Source organism: Balaenoptera borealis, assembly GCF_965194805.1.
Source record: "Balaenoptera borealis genome assembly, chromosome: 3".
In the NCBI taxonomy this organism is placed as follows: domain Eukaryota; kingdom Metazoa; phylum Chordata; class Mammalia; order Artiodactyla; family Balaenopteridae; genus Balaenoptera; species Balaenoptera borealis.
The window spans coordinates 41,141,565-41,159,946 of record NC_138866.1 but is presented as its reverse complement, the minus strand read 5'-3'; the positions used below and the strand labels follow the sequence as shown (position 1 = coordinate 41,159,946).

General features: G+C 36.7%; 1 protein-coding gene across 3 annotated transcripts in view; it reads right to left on the bottom strand.

The window, feature by feature from the left end:
* The window catches only part of RTN1 (reticulon 1), a 278,485-nt gene that overhangs the window by 30,863 nt on the left and 229,240 nt on the right, over positions 1–18,382 (bottom strand). Inside the window, exon 1 of one of the 3 annotated variants that reach the window (XM_082386511.1) lies at positions 1,499–1,684. The exons of the other annotated variants lie outside the window; for them this stretch is intronic. Within the exon in view, the coding sequence (XP_082242637.1) occupies positions 1,499–1,559 (61 nt within the window). The 5' untranslated portion in view covers positions 1,560–1,684. Of the gene's footprint in view, positions 1–1,498; positions 1,685–18,382 lie in introns of those variants that run through there. 3 annotated transcript variants of the gene reach the window in all.

Genomic DNA, 18,382 nt, shown 5'->3' with positions numbered 1-18,382 from the left:
TAGATGTATGTTGAGTGTGTATACGGAATAAACTGGCTGAGTCTAAACACATAACAAGAATGAAATGTTACCAAGAATTTTCACAGCTGCCTCCTGTATAAAACATATGCTAGTTCATGTAGTTGACATCATTCTCTAAAATTATGCCCCCTGAATGGCCGTACATTTCTTATTTCCTGGCATTTAAATTTATTAGGTCCATTTATTTACTTTTGACAGTTGTATTTCCAATAGGCCCACATAATTTGAACTAGACTATTGTATTTTATGTCTTAGCCACCCAACCAACAAATAAGAGACTGAGAAAATATGTTCTTAATTCTGAGGTTCATGTTTACTTTTTCTGTGCTTAAAAGATTTACCAAAGAAAAACTCCTTGGGGCATTAAAGGTGAAAAGACATCCCATTCTTTCTATGATATAACATTACAAGAGGAAGATGCCAGGTTTTTAAAAAAAAAAAATCAGCTTCTGCTCCAGTGTATTCTTGGCCCCCTGAGGGATGCTGCAACCCTGCAGGTTAAGTCAAACGCACCTTCTTCAGAACGATATTCGTTAAATATTAGAAGACACTTCATATTACAAACATCCACGTTTACAACATGTAATTCTTTCTTTCAAAGTCTCTCTTTCTCCTAGTAATCTCACACTGAGCAAGATGAAGGACAGAATCTTAATGTAACAAAGGAGAGATGGAGATGTGTGAAGTATGAGGCTGAATAAAAATGGCTGAAAAGCAATCCAAGCGAGGCTGGAGGGTGGCCACACCCAGTGCTAATATGGACTGTTTCAAAATAAATCTGTTATACCAGAGGGCAAATGGCACTGTTTTTTAACTTCCTTCCATTTGTTCCACATATACCCATTATTAATAAACAGTAGTTACAGGTTACCCCAATGAAAGACAAAAAAACCCTGAAATATTTCAAAGTGAATCATCCTAATATGTGTCTACGCCATCATATTTTCAGGATTTCGAGAGCTATTCTGCATTTCCAGTTTCCTTTGTGTGACCACAAATAATAAGCCTGAAATGGGTGTGTCCCTCTTAAAAGGATGCACTACAGCCTTCTCAGCTAATGGTTCTACCAGGAGATTTCAACCTTTGGGCATAAATTAAATGCACTGGGATGCACGGAACAATAAGAAAGCATTTTAACTCCGGGAATGAGAAGAGATTAAACAAGTACTGAATCCCAAAAGAGCTCCAGGAGGAGGCAAAAGACGCATTATTTAAAATACTAGCGTGACAACAAGAAAACAAAGGGGTGGGGGTGGGGGAATTTTTTTTTAAAAGACAGGACAAGGGGAAAAAAACCCACAAAAATCAAACACCATTCACTTTGATTTTTGACAGAACAAGTTTACTCCCCCCATCAGAAAGCTCTTGGGTATAAAGCATGCATAGGTCCCACAGGTGAAATGATGCACAATGGCCGAGTCTGGGTGCCGGCGTTCCCGTGCGCCGCAGGCATGCACAACTGAAATAAAGAGAATACCCTGACTTTTCCAGTTGCTCCAAACACAGTCCATCTTCGTGGAATCGGCGCTGGCCTGCATCGTGCGCGCTTTAGGGGCTCGCCGTTGCTGTCCTCGGGGGCGCCGAGCGAGCACTGAGGCGTCGGTGCCCCGGCTGCAGCGCTGCTCGCAGTGGCCGCGGCTGCAGACAGACTGAGGCTGAACCAGCCGGCGTGCGCCGCGAGGGGCGGGCGCGTCGCGGGCACCGCAGTCTCCGAGGCAGCGAATCAGCGCGGCGCGGTGCCGGGTCGGCCTGCGCGCTCGGGGATGCGGGCGCCGCTAGAGGCGAGAGCGTAAGCTCGCTGCCCGAGAGATGGTGAAGCTGGTTCTTACCCGGAAGGCACAAAAGCTGACGGGGGTGGGAAGTCTGGGAGAAAGAGGAGACAGGGCCAAGGGTAGGGATGAGAGTACAACACTTGGGCTGTTTCTGGGACTTCCTGCCCGGCATGGCATGGTGCTTTTTCTAGAAATGACTTAGGAACCCATGAAACTTGTTGGATAAGACATAGTTGATGGCAGTACAAATCTCAGGCTTTCAGCATCATGTCCCCTAATTGCCGCAGCGCTCATTCACCTTCCCCCCTCCACCCGCCCCCAATTTTTTACATTGTGGTCACACTTTAATTGCTTGACATCTTCCAAACAACTGCCAGATTCTTTCCCTCTTTTGGAATAGTCCACGGCTATCCACAACCTTCCTTGGCAAGCCGCAATCACTGCAAAGAAACCCTGAGGGCTTGTGTCCTCTCCTGTTAACCCCTCTTCTCCAGCTCTGTTTGTGGGTTGAATGAATAAATAATATCAGAATGTGGTGCCAGTAGGCTCCAGATCAAAGCCTTTGGACTCTGACACACGGTGTTATTAGCCACTGCAGTGACCCTCCAAGAGTGGTCAGTTGTGGGGACACCCAAACAGAACTCAGGGAAGCAAAGGGCATTCTTCCTCAACAACATCATATTTGAGATTGAGTGCTGGGGGGTGATGGGCATGGGTGGTGTGTATAATTTGGGAGATAAAGTTGGTTTCCAAGCCCTGTGAGTCAAGGGCTTCGGGTGTCCCCAGTTACAATGCAAATGTTAATGGGAGGACCAGAAAAATAGGTAGTAAGCTACTATTCAAATCTTAGCATGAAATATTTTATCAGATTATATTCCAAGGGAGTTGAGAGAATGGACGGGATAGGTATGTTTTGATAAGGAAAAGGTAGAAATAGCACAGAGAAAGGACTGGAATATAGGCATTTTCTAGGGAAAGAAAGTCCTGGTGGAGGGGACCCTTGAGGAGATAAGACATAGCATGAGGACAAAGGATGCCTTGGGGACCAAAGGGGTATATAGAAGGAAGAGTTCGCACTTCATTTGTTGTAGCATGGCCTTATCTGTTACACAGAATTTCTCTCTCCCTCATGGACAAGTGGAGCCTCCACAATTCCTCTGCAGTTTACAGAGGCATTCCTTCCCATACCCAAATCTACATCTGTACATCCTGTGCCAGCAAGAGCCTAACGACAGTAATCTCAAGGTTATGCTTGTGGACATGATTTATCTTTCATTTTATGAACCATATACACTTTAAAATATGATTTTTATGATCATGCATGTTCTTTCTAGAATAAAAGCCTCCAGAGAAACCAGCTAAGCCTCTGCATATCTTTGTAACACATCTGAAATTATTCTTAAGGAAGCTTAATAAAGAATGATTTCAGAAGGATGATTTGGCACTTCTGGGCATCTGAAGTCTCCTATAAGAGTGGGCTTGTTGGAGCTCCCAGGGGCTGATGGGAAGGAAGAACAGTGACCAAAATATTACACAGCACTTTTCAAACTGACCTGCTCTAGAGGTGCTAGTGACTTTTGTTATATTTATATTCCCTCCCCCCTCCTCCCTCTCCCTCCCCCCGCCTCCCAATTTTTTCATCATCATGGTCATGTTTGGGAATTCAGTCAGCAAAATGATGAAATGACTGGTACGTGATGATGAATTCTCACTGCATGATGTGGGGCTGGGACAAACTGCAAATAGGTGGGGACAAGACTCAGAAGGAGAGAGAAATGGCTGCCAGGTGGGTTGTTCCTGTCCTGGCCACTTTTCAGTTGGAATCCTTTGGAGCCTTGGCCCCTAGGAGGCACTGACAGTCCAATGATAGCCGCAGACATCAGCCTCAGTACAGAAGGTGCCCCAGGTATTTTCTTTTTTTTTTTTTTAACATCTTTATTGGAGTATAATTGCTTCACAATGGTGTGTTAGTTTCTGCTTTGTAAAAAAGTGAATCAGCTATACATATACATATATCCCCATATATCCTCCCTCTTGCATCTCTCTCCCACCCTCCCTATCCCACCCCTCTAGGTGGTCACAAAGCACTGTGCTGATCTACCAGTGCTATGAGGCTGCTTCCCACTAGCTGTCTATTTTAGATTTGGTAGTGTATATATGTCCATGCCACTCTCTCATTTCGTCCCAGCTTACCCTTCCCCCTCCCCATGTCCTCAAGTCCATTCTCTACATCTGCGTCTTTATTCTTGTCCTGCCCCTAGTTTCTTCAGAACCACTTTTTTTTTTTTTAGATTCCATATATATGTGTTAGCATATGGTATTTTTTTTTTTCTCTTTCTGACTTACTTCACTCTGTATGACAGACTCTAGGTCCATCCACCTCACTACAAATAACTCAATTTCATTTCTTTTTATGGCTGAGTAATATTCCATTGTATATATATGCCACACATTCTTTATCCATTCATCTATCGATGGACACTTAAGTTGCTTCCATGTGCTGGCTATTGTAAAATAGAGCTGCAATGAACATTGTGGTACATGACTCTTTGAATTATGGTTTTCTCAGGGTATATGCCCAGTAGTGGGATTGTTGGGTCGTATGGTAGTTCTATTTTTAGTTTTTTAAGGAACCTCCATACTGTTCTCCATAGTGGCTGTATCAATTTACATTCCCACCAACAGTGCAAGAGGGTTCCCTTTTCTCCACACCCTCTCCAGCATTTATTGTTTGTAGACTTTTTGATGATGGCCATTCTGACTGGTGTGAGGTGATACCTCATTGTACTTTTGATTTGCATTTCTCTAATGATTAGTCATGTTAAGCATTCTTTCATGTGTTTGTTGGCAATCTGTATATCTTCTTTGGAGAAATGTCTATTTAGGTCTTCTGCCCATTTTTGGATTGGGTTGTTTGTTTTTTATATACTGAGTTGCATGAGCTGCTTGTAAATTTTGGAGGTTAATCCTTTGTCAGTTGCTTCATTTGCAAAAGACCAAAGCAATCTTGAGAAAGAAAAATGGAGCTGGAGGAATCAGGCTCCTGGACTTCAGACTATACTACAAAGCTACAGTAATCAAGACAGTATGGTAAAGGCACAAAAACAGAAATATAGATCAACGGAACAGGATAGAAAGCCCAGAGATAAACCCACGCACATATGGTCACCTTATTTTTGATAAAGGAGGCAAGAATATAGAATGGAGAAAAGACAGCCTCTTCAATAAGTGGTGCTGGGAAAACTGGACAGGTACATGTAAAAGTATGAAATTAGAACACTCCCTAAAACCATATACAAAAATAAACTCAAAATGGATTAAAGACCTAAATGTAAGGTCAGACACTATCAAACTCTTAGAGGAAAACATAGGCAGAACACTCTATGACATAAATCACAGCAAGATCCTTTTTGACCCACCTCCTAGAGAAATGGAAATAAAAACAAAAATAAACAAATGGGACCTAATGAAACTTAAAAGCTTTTGCACAGCAAAGGAAACCATAAGCAAGACCAAAAGACAACCCTCAGAATGGGAGAAAATATTTGCAAATGAAGCAACTGACAAAGGATTAATCTCCAAGATTTACAAGCAGCTCATGCAGCTCAATAACAAAAAAACAAACAACCCAATCCAAAAATGGGCAGAAGACCTAAATAGACATTTCTCCAAAGAAGATATATAGATTGCCAACAAACAAATGAAAGAATGCTCAACATCATTAATCATTAGAGAAATGCAAATCAAAACTACAATGAGATATCATCTCACACCGGTCAGAATGGCCATCATCAAAAAATCTAGAAACAATAAATGCTGGAGAGGGTATGGAGAAAAGGGAACCCTCTTGCACTGTTGGTGGGAATGTAAATTGATACAGCCACTATGGAGAACAGTATGCAGGTTCCTTAAAAAACTAAAAATAGAACTACCATATGACCCAGCAATCCCACTACTGGGCATATATCCTGAGAAAACCATAATTCAAAAAGAGTCATGTACCACAGTGTTCATTGCAGCTCTATTTACAATAGCCAGGACATGGAAGCAACCTAAGTGTCCATCATCGGATGAATGGATAAAGAATATGTGGCACATATATACAATGGAATATTACTCAGCCATAAAAAGAAATGAAATTGAGTTATTTGTAGTGAGGTGGATGGACCTAGAGTCTGTCATACACAATGAAGTAAGTCAGAAAGAGAAAAACAAATACCGTATGCTAACATATATATATGGAATCTAAGAAAAAAAAAAGGTCATGAAGAACCTAGGGGTAAGACGGGAATAAAGACACAGACCTACTAGAGAATGGACTTGAGGATATGGGGAGAGGGAAGGGTAAGCTGTGACAAAGTGAGAGAGTGGCATGGACATATATACACTACCAAACGTAAAACAGACAGCTAGTGGGAAGCAGCCGCATAGCACAGGGAGATCAGCTCGGTGGTTTGTGACCACCTAGAGGGGTGGGATAGGGAGGGTGGGAGTGGGGGAGACACAAGAGGGAAGAGATATGGGAACATATGTATATGTATAACTGATTCACTTTGTTATAAAGCAGAAACTAACACACCATTGTAAAGCAATTATACTCCAATAAAGATGTTAAAAAAGAAAAAAAAAGTGGTGCTGGGAAAACTGGACAGCTACATGTAAAAGAATGAAATTAGAACACTCCCTAACACCATACACAAAAATAAACTCAAAATGGATTCGAGACTTAAATGTCAACTATAAAACTCTCAGAGGAAAACATAGGAAGAACACTCTTTGACATAAATCACAGCAAGATCTTTTTTGATCCACCTCCTAGGGTAATGGAAATAAAAACAAAAATAAACAAATGGGACCTAATGAAACTTCAAAGCTTTTGCAAAGCAAAGGAAACTACAAACAAGATGAAAAGACAACTCTCAGAATGGGAGAAAATATTTGCAAATGAATCAATGGACAAAGGATTAATCTCCAAAATATATAAACAGCTCATGCAGCTCAATATTAAAAAAACAAACAATCGAATCCAAAAATGGGCAGAAGACCTAAATAGATGTTTCTCCAAAGAAGACATACAGATGGCCAAGAAGCACATGAAAAGCTGCTCAACATCACTAATTATTGGAGAAATGCAAATCAAAACTACAATGAGGTATCACCTCACACCAGTTAGAATGGGCATCATCAGAAAATCTACAAACAACACATGCTGGAGAGGGTGTGGAGAAAAGGGAACCCTCTTGCACTGTTGGTGGGAATGTAAATTGATACAGCCACTATGGAGAACAGTATGGAGGTTCCTTAAAAAACTAAAAATAGAATTACCATATGACCCAGCAATCCCACTAGTGGGCATATACCCTGAGAAAACCATAATTCAAAAAGACACGTGCACCCCAATGTTCATTGCAGCACTATTTACAATAGCCAGGTCATGGAAGCAACCTCAATGCCCACTGACAGACAAATGGATAAAGAAGATGTGGTCCATATATACAATGGAATATTACTCAACCATAAAAAGGAACGAAATTGGGTCATTTGTAGAGACGTGGATGGATCTAGAGACTGTCATACAGAGTGAAGTAAGTCAGGAAGAGAAAAACCAATATCATATATTAACGCATATATGTGGAACCTAGAGAAATGGTACAGATGAACCGGTTTGCAGGGCAGAAATTGAGACACAGATGTAGAGAACAAACGTATGGACACCAAGGAGGGAAAGTGGCGGGGCGGGGGGTGGTATGATGAATTGGGAGATTGGGATTGACATGTATACACTGATGTGTATAAAATGGATGACTAATAAGAACCTGCTGTATAAAAAAAACAAACAAACCTGAAAATCCCCAATTACAGAAAGATGGAAAATACATATTTCAAATGCCTAAAAAACAAAAAACCCAAAAATAAACAAATGGGACCTAGTGAAACTTAAAATCTTTTGCACAGCAAAGGAAACCACAAACAAGATGAAAACCCAGGTATTTTCAGTGGTTGAGTATTCAGTGTTACTGGAGCCAGTGTGTGGCTCTGACAGTCAGTACTGGGCAGCAAGCTGGGAGCAGCACGTCCCTAGCAAGGAAGAGTAGGCAGAGAGGCAAACTCTCCCTCAGGTGGAGGGTAGCTGTGTCAGAATTCTTGGGCCATGAGTTTTCACTGGCCACAAAGTTGACCTTGGAATGTCAGCTTAGCTGAAAGACCACATTCTTTTCAGTCATGCTAAATCTGGAAAGAGAAGCTTGATGGCACCCGAAAAATCAACATAGCAGTTTGATAGTTGAAGATTGAGGAGGTAAGATGTCTGACGCCACAAAGACACACACTAGTAAAATAAGAATTGGGGGCTTTCGATTAATGCACAGGTAATTAAGAGAAACAAAAATGACCTTATTAAAGGAAAATCAGGCAAAAGAGTATGAAGAATGACTGGGAATGTGGGTGTTAGACCCACTTGTGTTACAAACTTTAGTCATATGGCTTTCAGCAAATAAGTATCTCTGGACCTCTCCCTCATAATATAGAAATGAGTTACAGCTTTAGATGTTTGTTTCTATGAAATAATGAGAATTTATTTCCCATAGACATTGTAAATGGGTGCTTTCTTTGCACAAGTGCTCACAAAATATTAATTGAAAGCTCTTGGCAAGATCAAAATGATAGAATGGGTAGAAAAGATATGTAAATTGTCCTTAAGCAGTGAAATAAAACAGAAAGCAAAATAAAGCTTACTAAAAGCAGGCAGGAACTGCCGCTGTCTTTAAACCAGGAGAGAACAGACGGGCTTTGTATGCAGCCAGCTTAGAACTTGGTTTAGGTACTGCCAGGAAAGGAAGTGATTTCTTTAGTTTTCAGGATGAAATCGTGCATTAGTCTGTACTAAGGAAAAGCAAAATAGCCAAGTTTTATAATCTCATCCCAGATCAAGATGAATGTTGAAGGCTGCTATGCCCAGAGTGGCTGTATTGTTTTTGCCTACTAAGCATCAGGATTTTTACTGATGAGACTCAATGGCACCTACTTTGACACATTTATTTAAGAAATACTTACGGAGCACCTACTGTATTCTAGACACTGCTCTAAGCATAAAGCAAAGTTCCTACCTTTAAGAAGTTTACATGCTAGTGTGTATGGGAGGAGTAGATAATAATAAAAGAGGTAAATATATATTTCACTTGTGGAGAAGTGTATTGGGGAAAATAAAGCAAGTAAAAGAGGACAGAGAAGGGGCTGGGGTGGAAATTTGCTGTTTTATAATGAGAGTCAGTGAAGGGCTAATTCGTAAGGTAAAATTAGAGTAGACACCTAATGGAATAAAGGAGAAAGCCATTAAGATCTATGGAGGAAACGCATTCACAGATGCACTGAGTTTTCAGGACAGAATGTATCATAATAGCCAGTAAACTATATCAAGCATCTTATAGAACTCCTTGGATTTTTTTAGGCTCTGAGAAGTATAGCAATTGGCAGAAAAGGCACAGAACCAAAAAAAAAAATACTTCATTACGATCAAAGAACACTAAGAACTCTGCTCTATGCCATATGGAATAAGGAAATTTAAAGGAACAACCAGTTTGTTACATAACCCACTGTACCAAAACAATGCATAAGTTGTCTTCAATTCAAATAAAAGATTAGCACTTTTTATTTTCACATGGTGTGTATTTGGTTGTTACAAGATCCCTATGAGGTAGATAGTGTTTACCTTCATCTTCTTGATTCATTCATTCATTCAATCTACAAAGGTTTATAGAGCCCATACTAAGTGCCTGTCTCTGTAAATACAAAGGGAACTGCCCACTGGGAATTTGAGTCTACAGGGGGGAAGATTTACACATAAATAGATAAATGCAATCAGTGGATTGTATGAACAGGAAAGAGTGGATACACAAAAACAGAGAGTGTTTAGTGGCAGAGGTTTCAGGAAAGGCTTCAGAGAATAGGTGATAATTAAACTGAGTTATGAACAAGAAATGTATCACCAGTTTGAGTGATGGGCTTTCCTGGCTGACAGACATGGAAACTTAATTACAGAAATGTGTAGAGGCCAAACTGTGACAGGCCTGAGTAGTAATACTGTCAATAGATGAGGGAGACACTGCAGGGTTTCAAGGAGAGGAGTAACATGGGAAGTTGAATAATTTATCCAAATTTGGCTGAGAATTTTTCCAGAATTGATAAAAGACATAAATTCTAGCCCTGAGCAAGACAAGTAAGAAATCAATACCCTGACCCACATCATAGTGAAACTGCAGGGCATCAAAAATTAAGGAGAAATCTTCAAAGCAGACATAAATAAAAGATTACTTCAGAGAAACTGTAAGATGAACAGCCATCTTTTCATTAATAGAAGCCAGAAGACAATGAAATAATGTCCTCAAAGTAGTGAGGGAGAATAACCATCATCTAGAATTCTATACCCAGAAAGACTAATACAGGGATTTTCAAATATGAAAGAAATGAGAGAATTTACTAATGGCAGACTCTGCAGAAAAATCTATCAAAGACAGTACTCCAGAAAGAAGAAAACTGAACCTAAATTCAGTTAAAAGGAAGAAGTGACATGCATGAAAGAATGCTGAGCATAAGCATCAGTAATGGCTAATTTGAGGGGAGAGTTATAAAAGAAAGGTAAAAGTAAAACAGTAGACAAAATAGAACACAGGTAGGAAGGAGTGACAAGAGTAAAAGCATTCTAAGATCCTAGTATTTGTTCAGGAGGAAGATAGAGATATTTAGACTATGAAAAAGTCAGATTTATGTGTCAAACATTTAATGGTCACCACTAAAAGAAAATAACTAGAACGTGTAACTTCCAAATGAATAAAATGTACAAGCAAGGTAATTAATTCAATCAAATAGAAATCAGGAAAAGGAAAAATTAGAAGCAAAGAAAATAACTAGTAAATTGAAAGCACAAAATATTAAAAATACTTCTAAATATATCTAAAGAATGCCAACTAAAAATGATGAAAGCTCTCATATTGGATGAAAAAGATGTAATCAAAGGATGTTTTCAAAAGAAAGTCCTAAAACATACTGATACAGAAATGTTCTAAGTAGAAATGGAAAAAGTTATACCAGGTTAATAAATTTTTGTAATAGTGACTTTGCTAGATTAACTTATTAATTTTATTTGTAGATTCTTTTGAATTTTATATGTACATAAGCATATCTTCTCTGAATAAAGATGGTTTTATTTCTTCCCTTCCAATTTTTATACTTGCATTTCTTTACCTTGACTTACTGCTTTGGCTAGGACTTCTAGTATACTGTTCAGTAGAGGTGGTAACAGGGACTATCCTTTGTCTTTTTCTTGAATTAAAGGGGAAAGTGTGTTCAAAATTTCACCATTAAATATGATGCAAGCTGTGAATTTTTTAGCTATCCTTTATCCTTTATCCTTTATCCTTTAGAATAAGGCAAATTCCCTCTGGCACCAGTTTTCTGAGATTTTTCGTCATGAATAGGTACTAAATTCTATCAAATGCTTTTACTGAAGCTAGTGAGATGATCACATAGGTTTTCTCCTTAATTTTGTTAATATATAAATTACATGGATTGAATTCTGAATGTTAAACCAAACTTGCATTCCTAGAATAAACTTTATATGGCCCTGATGTGACATCCTTTTTATATACTGCTGTTCAATTTGGATTCAATTTGTTAATGTTTTGTGTAGAATTTTTATATCTATATTCATGAGAGATATGGTCTCTTCCTTTCCTTTCTTATAATATTTTTCTTAAGTTTCTGCATCAGGGTTATACTGGCCACACAAAATGAGTTGAAAAGTGTTAATCCCACCAATATTTTCTGAAGGAGTTTATATAAGATGATATTATTTCTTTTTGGAATGTTTGCAAGAATTCACCAGGGAACCCATTTGGATCTGGAGTTTTATTTGTGAGATGATATTTAATTACAGATTTATTTAATAGTGTAGGATTATTCTGAGTTTTAATTTCTGCTTATGATAATTTTGGTCAGTTTTTTTCAAATGAATTTGTCCATTTAAAATATATTGCCAAATTTATTGGCATAAATTATTCATATCATCTTTTAATTTTTTAATAATCTGGAGGAGCCATAGTCATGTCTCCTTTCTCATTTATGATATTTTAAGTTTTGTTTTCTCTCCTCTTTCTTGATCATTTTGTTGGAAGTTTATCAATATAATGAATTAAAGAATTAAATTTTACTTTGTTGTTTTTTCTCTTTTGTATATAGGCTATTTCCCTCTATTTATTTATTTATTTATTTTTAACTTTTGTTTGCTATTCTTTTACTAGCTCCTTAAAATGGAAACTTAGATTATATTCAACATTTTTTCTTTTCTAATATTTCATTTAAAAGTATAAAATGCCCTCTTGGGGAACTTCCCTGGTGGTCCAGTGGCTAAGACTCCGTGCTCTCAATGCAGGGGTTCTGGGTTTGATCCCTGGTCCAGGAACTAGATCCCACATGCTGCAACTAAAGATTCCTCATGCTGCAACTAAAAAGATCCTGCATGCCACAACGAAGAGCGTGCCACAAGTAAGACCTGATGCAGCAATAAATAAATATTATAAAAAATAAAAGTATAAAATGCCCTCTAAACACTGTGGCTACATCCTACAAATTTTGATACATTATGTCAATATTATTGTTCAAAATGTTTTCCAATAGGCATTGGAAAGTGAGTTTTTTCTTTGATCTATTGATTATATAGAATTGTAAAATTTTGAGGATTGTTCTAACTATCCTTATTGTTTATTTTCAGATTAATAATTGTGTAGTCAGAGAACAAATTCTGTATTACTTTAATCCATTTAAATTTGTTGAGACTTGCTTGAGAGCCTGGAACATGATGTATTTTGATATATATGTCTAGTGGACTTGAACGTATATGTTGAAGTTTCAAGGGGAAGTGTCAATTAGACCATATTAGTTAATAGTATTATTCAAATAATCTAGCTCCCCACTAATTTTTTGTCTATGTGGCTGTCAAATATGAAAAGAAATACTACTTCCAACTTTGAAGTTGATTTGTGTATTTCCCTTCAATTTTGTCTGCTTTTACTTTATATATTTTGAAGCTATGTTATTGGGTACTTATAAATTTAAGATTATCATGTCTTACAGTGGAATTGATTCTTTTATCACTATGAAATATTCCCCCTTTATCTCTAATAATACTCCTTGACTTAAAGTCTAGTTTAGCTAATATGGAAGATATCTTTAACAGCTTTCTTTTGATTAGTGTTTGCATAATATAGCTTTTTCCATCCTTTACTTTCAAACTATTGTATCTTTATATGTTCTTATACAGCATACTTTTCAATACTCTGTTCTGTTATTTTCATATTTTATTCCCTTCATTCACCATTTTGAATATTTCCTATTGAGTTCTCTGAGTTCACTAATTGTCTTCCTCTGTGTCCAAAGACTTATTAAATGTAGCCAATTAAGTTTTAATTTCAGAATTTTAATTTTCAGTTCTAGGAAATTCACTTGATTTTGTTTTTATAAATTCCACTTCTCTGTTTAAATTCTCCATCTTGTTTCATATATTTATAATAGTAACTTAAAAACTTTATCTAATGCCAATATCCAGATCATCTGTGGGTCTGCTTCTATTGCCTTTTTTGTTTGATTATCAGTTACATATTCTTGCCTCTTACATGTCTAGCAAATTTTTTTATAGTATAATGGATATTGTGTGCACAAGAACCATGAAGACTGACAGCTGATTTTATTTTCCCATAAAAAGGGTTCACCCTCCCTTTGCTAAGAAGTTGGGTTGATCACATCATTTCAACCAGGAACTGAGCTAAGTCATGATGGTGTATTGCTGGACACAAGTTCAAAATACAAAAATAGTGTTCACTATAGCCATGTCTATAATACTTTCAGCAGGGAAATTGGTAAACTGTGCTTTATTCATGCAATGGAAGCCTATATAGTGGTTAAAAGGAATGAACTAGGATTTCATGAATTAGCATACCTCACTCTGAAAACAGAATGTTGAGTAAAAAAATTCAACTTGAAAAAGGATATATACAACATAACTTCTGGCAATAGTGGAGTAAAGAAGCTGGCAAATTATCTTCCCCAAAACCAACTATGAAATTGGACAAACTTGCCAAAGACAACCATTTCACAGCTCTGGAAATCAGCCAAACACAAAAACAAATTGAGAAGCATTTATACATGAAAAACTGTTAATATTTGGGTAAGAACAGTGGGAATTTGTTGTGTGTTCGACTGGGACTTCTTCTATCCCCATCCCACCCTATTGTTACCAAGGTGGGACTCTGTGAAAATGAACAGCTTCTTTTGACTTGATTTAGACTGGAGGGTGAAAAATCCACACTCAGAGGTGTTCTCAGTAAAAGAGGTGAAAACCGTCTGAACTTTAAATGTATTTCTCAGCCCGTACATAGATCCATTGGTTGCAGGTCAAAGCTTTACTGATGACTTGAGATGTGAGAGCACAGACTCTGACCAATCATTAGCTGTCTGCTGAACTCTGCAGACACAAAGGGAATACTTAGGAATGCAGGATTTTTTAAAACTTAAAATAATACTGAGCAGAAACATCAGTGGCCACATACAATGGGGGAGAGAGAAAACTCAGATTAAGTCCATGAAAATTACTAAAAACAAAACCAAAAGAAAAATCCAAACAATGGCACAAACTCTCAATTAAAAAGTCAGACTCAAAATGACTAGTTTTCAAAAAAAAATTACTAGCCATGTAAGAAACAGGAAACTGTGATCAATAATCAAGAAAAAAGCAATCAATAAAAATTGACTCTGAGTGAGAACAAATATTGATTTAGCAGACAAAAATTTCAAAGCAGCTGCTATGAATATAACTAAAGAATAAAATAAATTATACTCTAAAGAATTTGCAAAAAATAGAATGACAATGATTCACAAAAAGGAAAAATTGATGAAGACACAGAAACTCTAAAAAGGAACCAATTGGAAATTCTAGAGATGAAAACTACAATAACTAAAAATTAAAATTCACTAGATGAACTCAACAGCAGATGTAATATAGCAGAAGAGAGCACTGAGCATGAAGACAGATGAATAGAAGTGATCTAACCTGAAGAATGGAGGAAAAATCTAAAAGAAAATGAACAAAGCCACAGAGACTTATGGTACAACATCAAGTGTACCAACATATCTATAATAGGAGTTTGGAGAGAGAGAGGGGAGAGAGAGACAGAAAAATATTTAAGATGTAATCCTTGAAAAATCCCCAAATTTGATTTTAAAACCTGATTAATCAACAGATTTAAGATCAACAAACTTCAAATAGTTTAAATATAAAGTGATCTATACCTAGACATACCTTTATCAAACAGTTAAAGACAGAAGGAGAAAACCTTGAAACAGCAAGTGAAAAATGACTCATCACATACAGGAGAGTATCAATACTAATAATAACTGACTTCTCATCAGAAACAATGGAGATGAGAAAGAAGTTGAATGACATACAAGTGCTAAAACACATACTGTCATCCAAGGATTTTATATCCAGCAAAATTACCCTTTGAAAATGAAGGTGACGTATAGTCCTAGATGAAGAAAGAGAGAATTCATTGGTAGCAGATTTGCCTTAGAAAAAATACTAAAGAAAGTCTTTCAGGTAGAAAGGAAATTACTCCAGGCAGCAACTAAAATCCACAGAAAGAAAGAGTTCTAGAAAGAGTAAATATATGGGTGAACAAAACAAACTATATAAATTTTTCTTTTCTTCTTTTTCTATTCATTTATTTAAAAGACATAAGATTGTGAAGCAATAATCATAAGTGTATTGTTGAGTTTATAACATATATGGATGGCAATCTATCAAGAAGACAAAAATTATAAATATATATGCACCTAACAACAGAACTCCAAAATAAATAAAACAAAAACTAAAAGAACTGAAGAGAGAAATAAACAAACAATATTAGTTGTTGGACAACTATTATTCAATACCCTACTTTTAACAATGGATAGAACTAGATAGAATATCAACAAGGAAAGAAGAATTGAACAAACTAACTATAGTTTACTAACTATAAACTAACTAGAGCTAACTGACATCTGTAGAACATACCATACAACAACAGCAAAATACATATTCTTGATAAGTGCACATGGAACATTCCCCAAGATAGAACATACATTAGGCCATAAGACAGACTCAATACATTTTAAGAGGATGAAAATCATACAATATATGTTGTCCAACGATGATGCAATGAAATTAGAAATCAATAACATAAGGAAACTTGAAAATTCACAAATATGTAGAATTTAATCAATGCACTTCTAAATAAGCAATGGGTCAAAGAAGAAATCACAAGGGAAATTAGGAAATAATTTGAAATGAATGAAAATAAAACCAAAAGTTAGAGGTATAGCTAAAGATAATTAGAGGGAAAGGCTTTTTATTTATTTGGAAAGGCCTTTTTATATTTAAAAAGAACATATCAATAACTTAATCTTCTGCCTTAAGAAACTAGAAAAGTAGAACAAACTAAACCCAAAGCAAGCAGATGAAAGAAGTAATAGAGATTGGACCGAAAATTAATGAAATAGAGAAAAACAACACAGAAAATCAATGAAACTAAAAGTTAGTTCTCTGAAAGAATCAACAAAGTTAGCAAACCTTTAGCTAGAAAAAGGAAAAAAAAAGAGAGGTCTCAAATTACTAAAATCAGGAATGAAAGAGGAGACATTACCACCAACCTTACAGAATTAAAAAGGTTATACAGAAATACTATGAACAACTGCAGATGAAGAAATTAGATAACCTAGATAACGTGGACAAATTTTTAGAAAGACACAAGCTACCAAAACTGACTCTAAGAGAAATATAAAATGTTAATAGATTGAGATGAAAATGCATTGAATTAGTAATTTTAAAACTTCTCACTAAGAAAAGCCCAGGTTCAGATGGTTTCACTGCTGATCTACCAAACGTTTAAAGAAGACTTATCACCAATCCTTCATAACTTTTCCAAAAAGTAGAAGGTATAGGAAAACTTTCCATCTCACTATATGAGGTCAATATCACCTTGATGCCAAACCAGACAAAGCATCATGAGGAAAGAGAACTACAGAACATATCCCTCATGATTATAGATGCAAAAATCCTCAACAAAATACTGATAAACTGGACTTCCCGGGTGGCGCAGTGGTTAAGAATCTGCTTGCCAACGCAGGGGACACGGGTTCCAGCCCTGGTCCAGAAAGATCCCACATGCTGCAGAGCAACTAAGCCCGTGTGCCACAACTACTGAGCCTGCGCTCTAGAGCCCGCAAGCCACAACCACCGAGTCTGCGTGCCACAACTACTGAAGTCCGCGTGCCTAGAGCCCGTGCTCCGCAACAAGAGAAGCCTCCGCAATGAGAAGCCAGCGCACTGCAAGGAAGAGTAGCCCCCATTTGCTGCAACTAGAGAAAGCCCACGTGCAGCAACGAAGACCCAATACAGCGAAAAATAAATATATAAATTAATTTAAAGAAACAATTGTTAAAAAAAATACTGACAAACTGAATTAGCAATATATAAAAAAGAAACATCATGATTAAACAGGATTTATCCCAGGGTTAAAACAAGCAATAGAATACACCAATGAACATAATACACCATATTAGCAGAATAAGGGCCAAAAACCATACTATCATCTCAATTAATGCAGAAAAAAGCATTTGAGAAATCCAACACCTTTTCATGATAAAAAACACGCAACAAACTAAAAATAGAAGGAAACATCTTTAACCTGATAAAAAGGAGTCACCAAAAAACTCACAGCTGATATGATACATAGTGGCAAAAACTGAAAGCTTTCCCCTTAAGATCTGGAACAAGACAAGGATGTTTGCTCTGGCAACATCTATTCAATATTGTACTGAAGATTCTAGCCAGGACAATGCAGCAAGAAAAAGAAGTAAAAGTAATATAGACTGGAAATAAAGAAGTAAAACTATCTCTGTTTGCAGACAAAATGATCTTGAATATATAAAATTTTAAGGAATCAAAAAATATTTAGAGGTAATAGACAAGTCTAGCAGTTTGCAGGATATGAGATCAGTATAAAAAATCAACTGCATTTCTACACACTAGCAGTGAACAATCCAAAAATGAAATCAAGAAAGCAATTCCATTTACAGTAACATAAAAAGAATAAAATACCTAGGAAGAAATTTGACAAATGAGTGCAAAACTTATACTCTAAAAACAACAAAACATTGTTAAAAGAAATTAAACAATTTAATTGTTGGATTAAATAGGAAAAGGTTAAATGGAAAGACATTCTTGTTTATAAATTAGATGGCTTAATATTGTTAATATGGCAATATTCCCTAAATTAATCTACATATTCAACACAATTCCTGTCAAAATCCCAGGTAGGTTGTGTGTGTGTGTGTGTGTGTGTGTGTGTGTGTGTGTGTGTTTCCAGAAATTGACAACTTGATCCTAAAATTCATATGGAAATGCAAGGGATCCAGAATAGATAAGACAACCTTGAAAAAGAAAAAGGTGATAAAAAACACACTTCATGATTTCAAAACTTACTACAAAGCTACAGTAATCA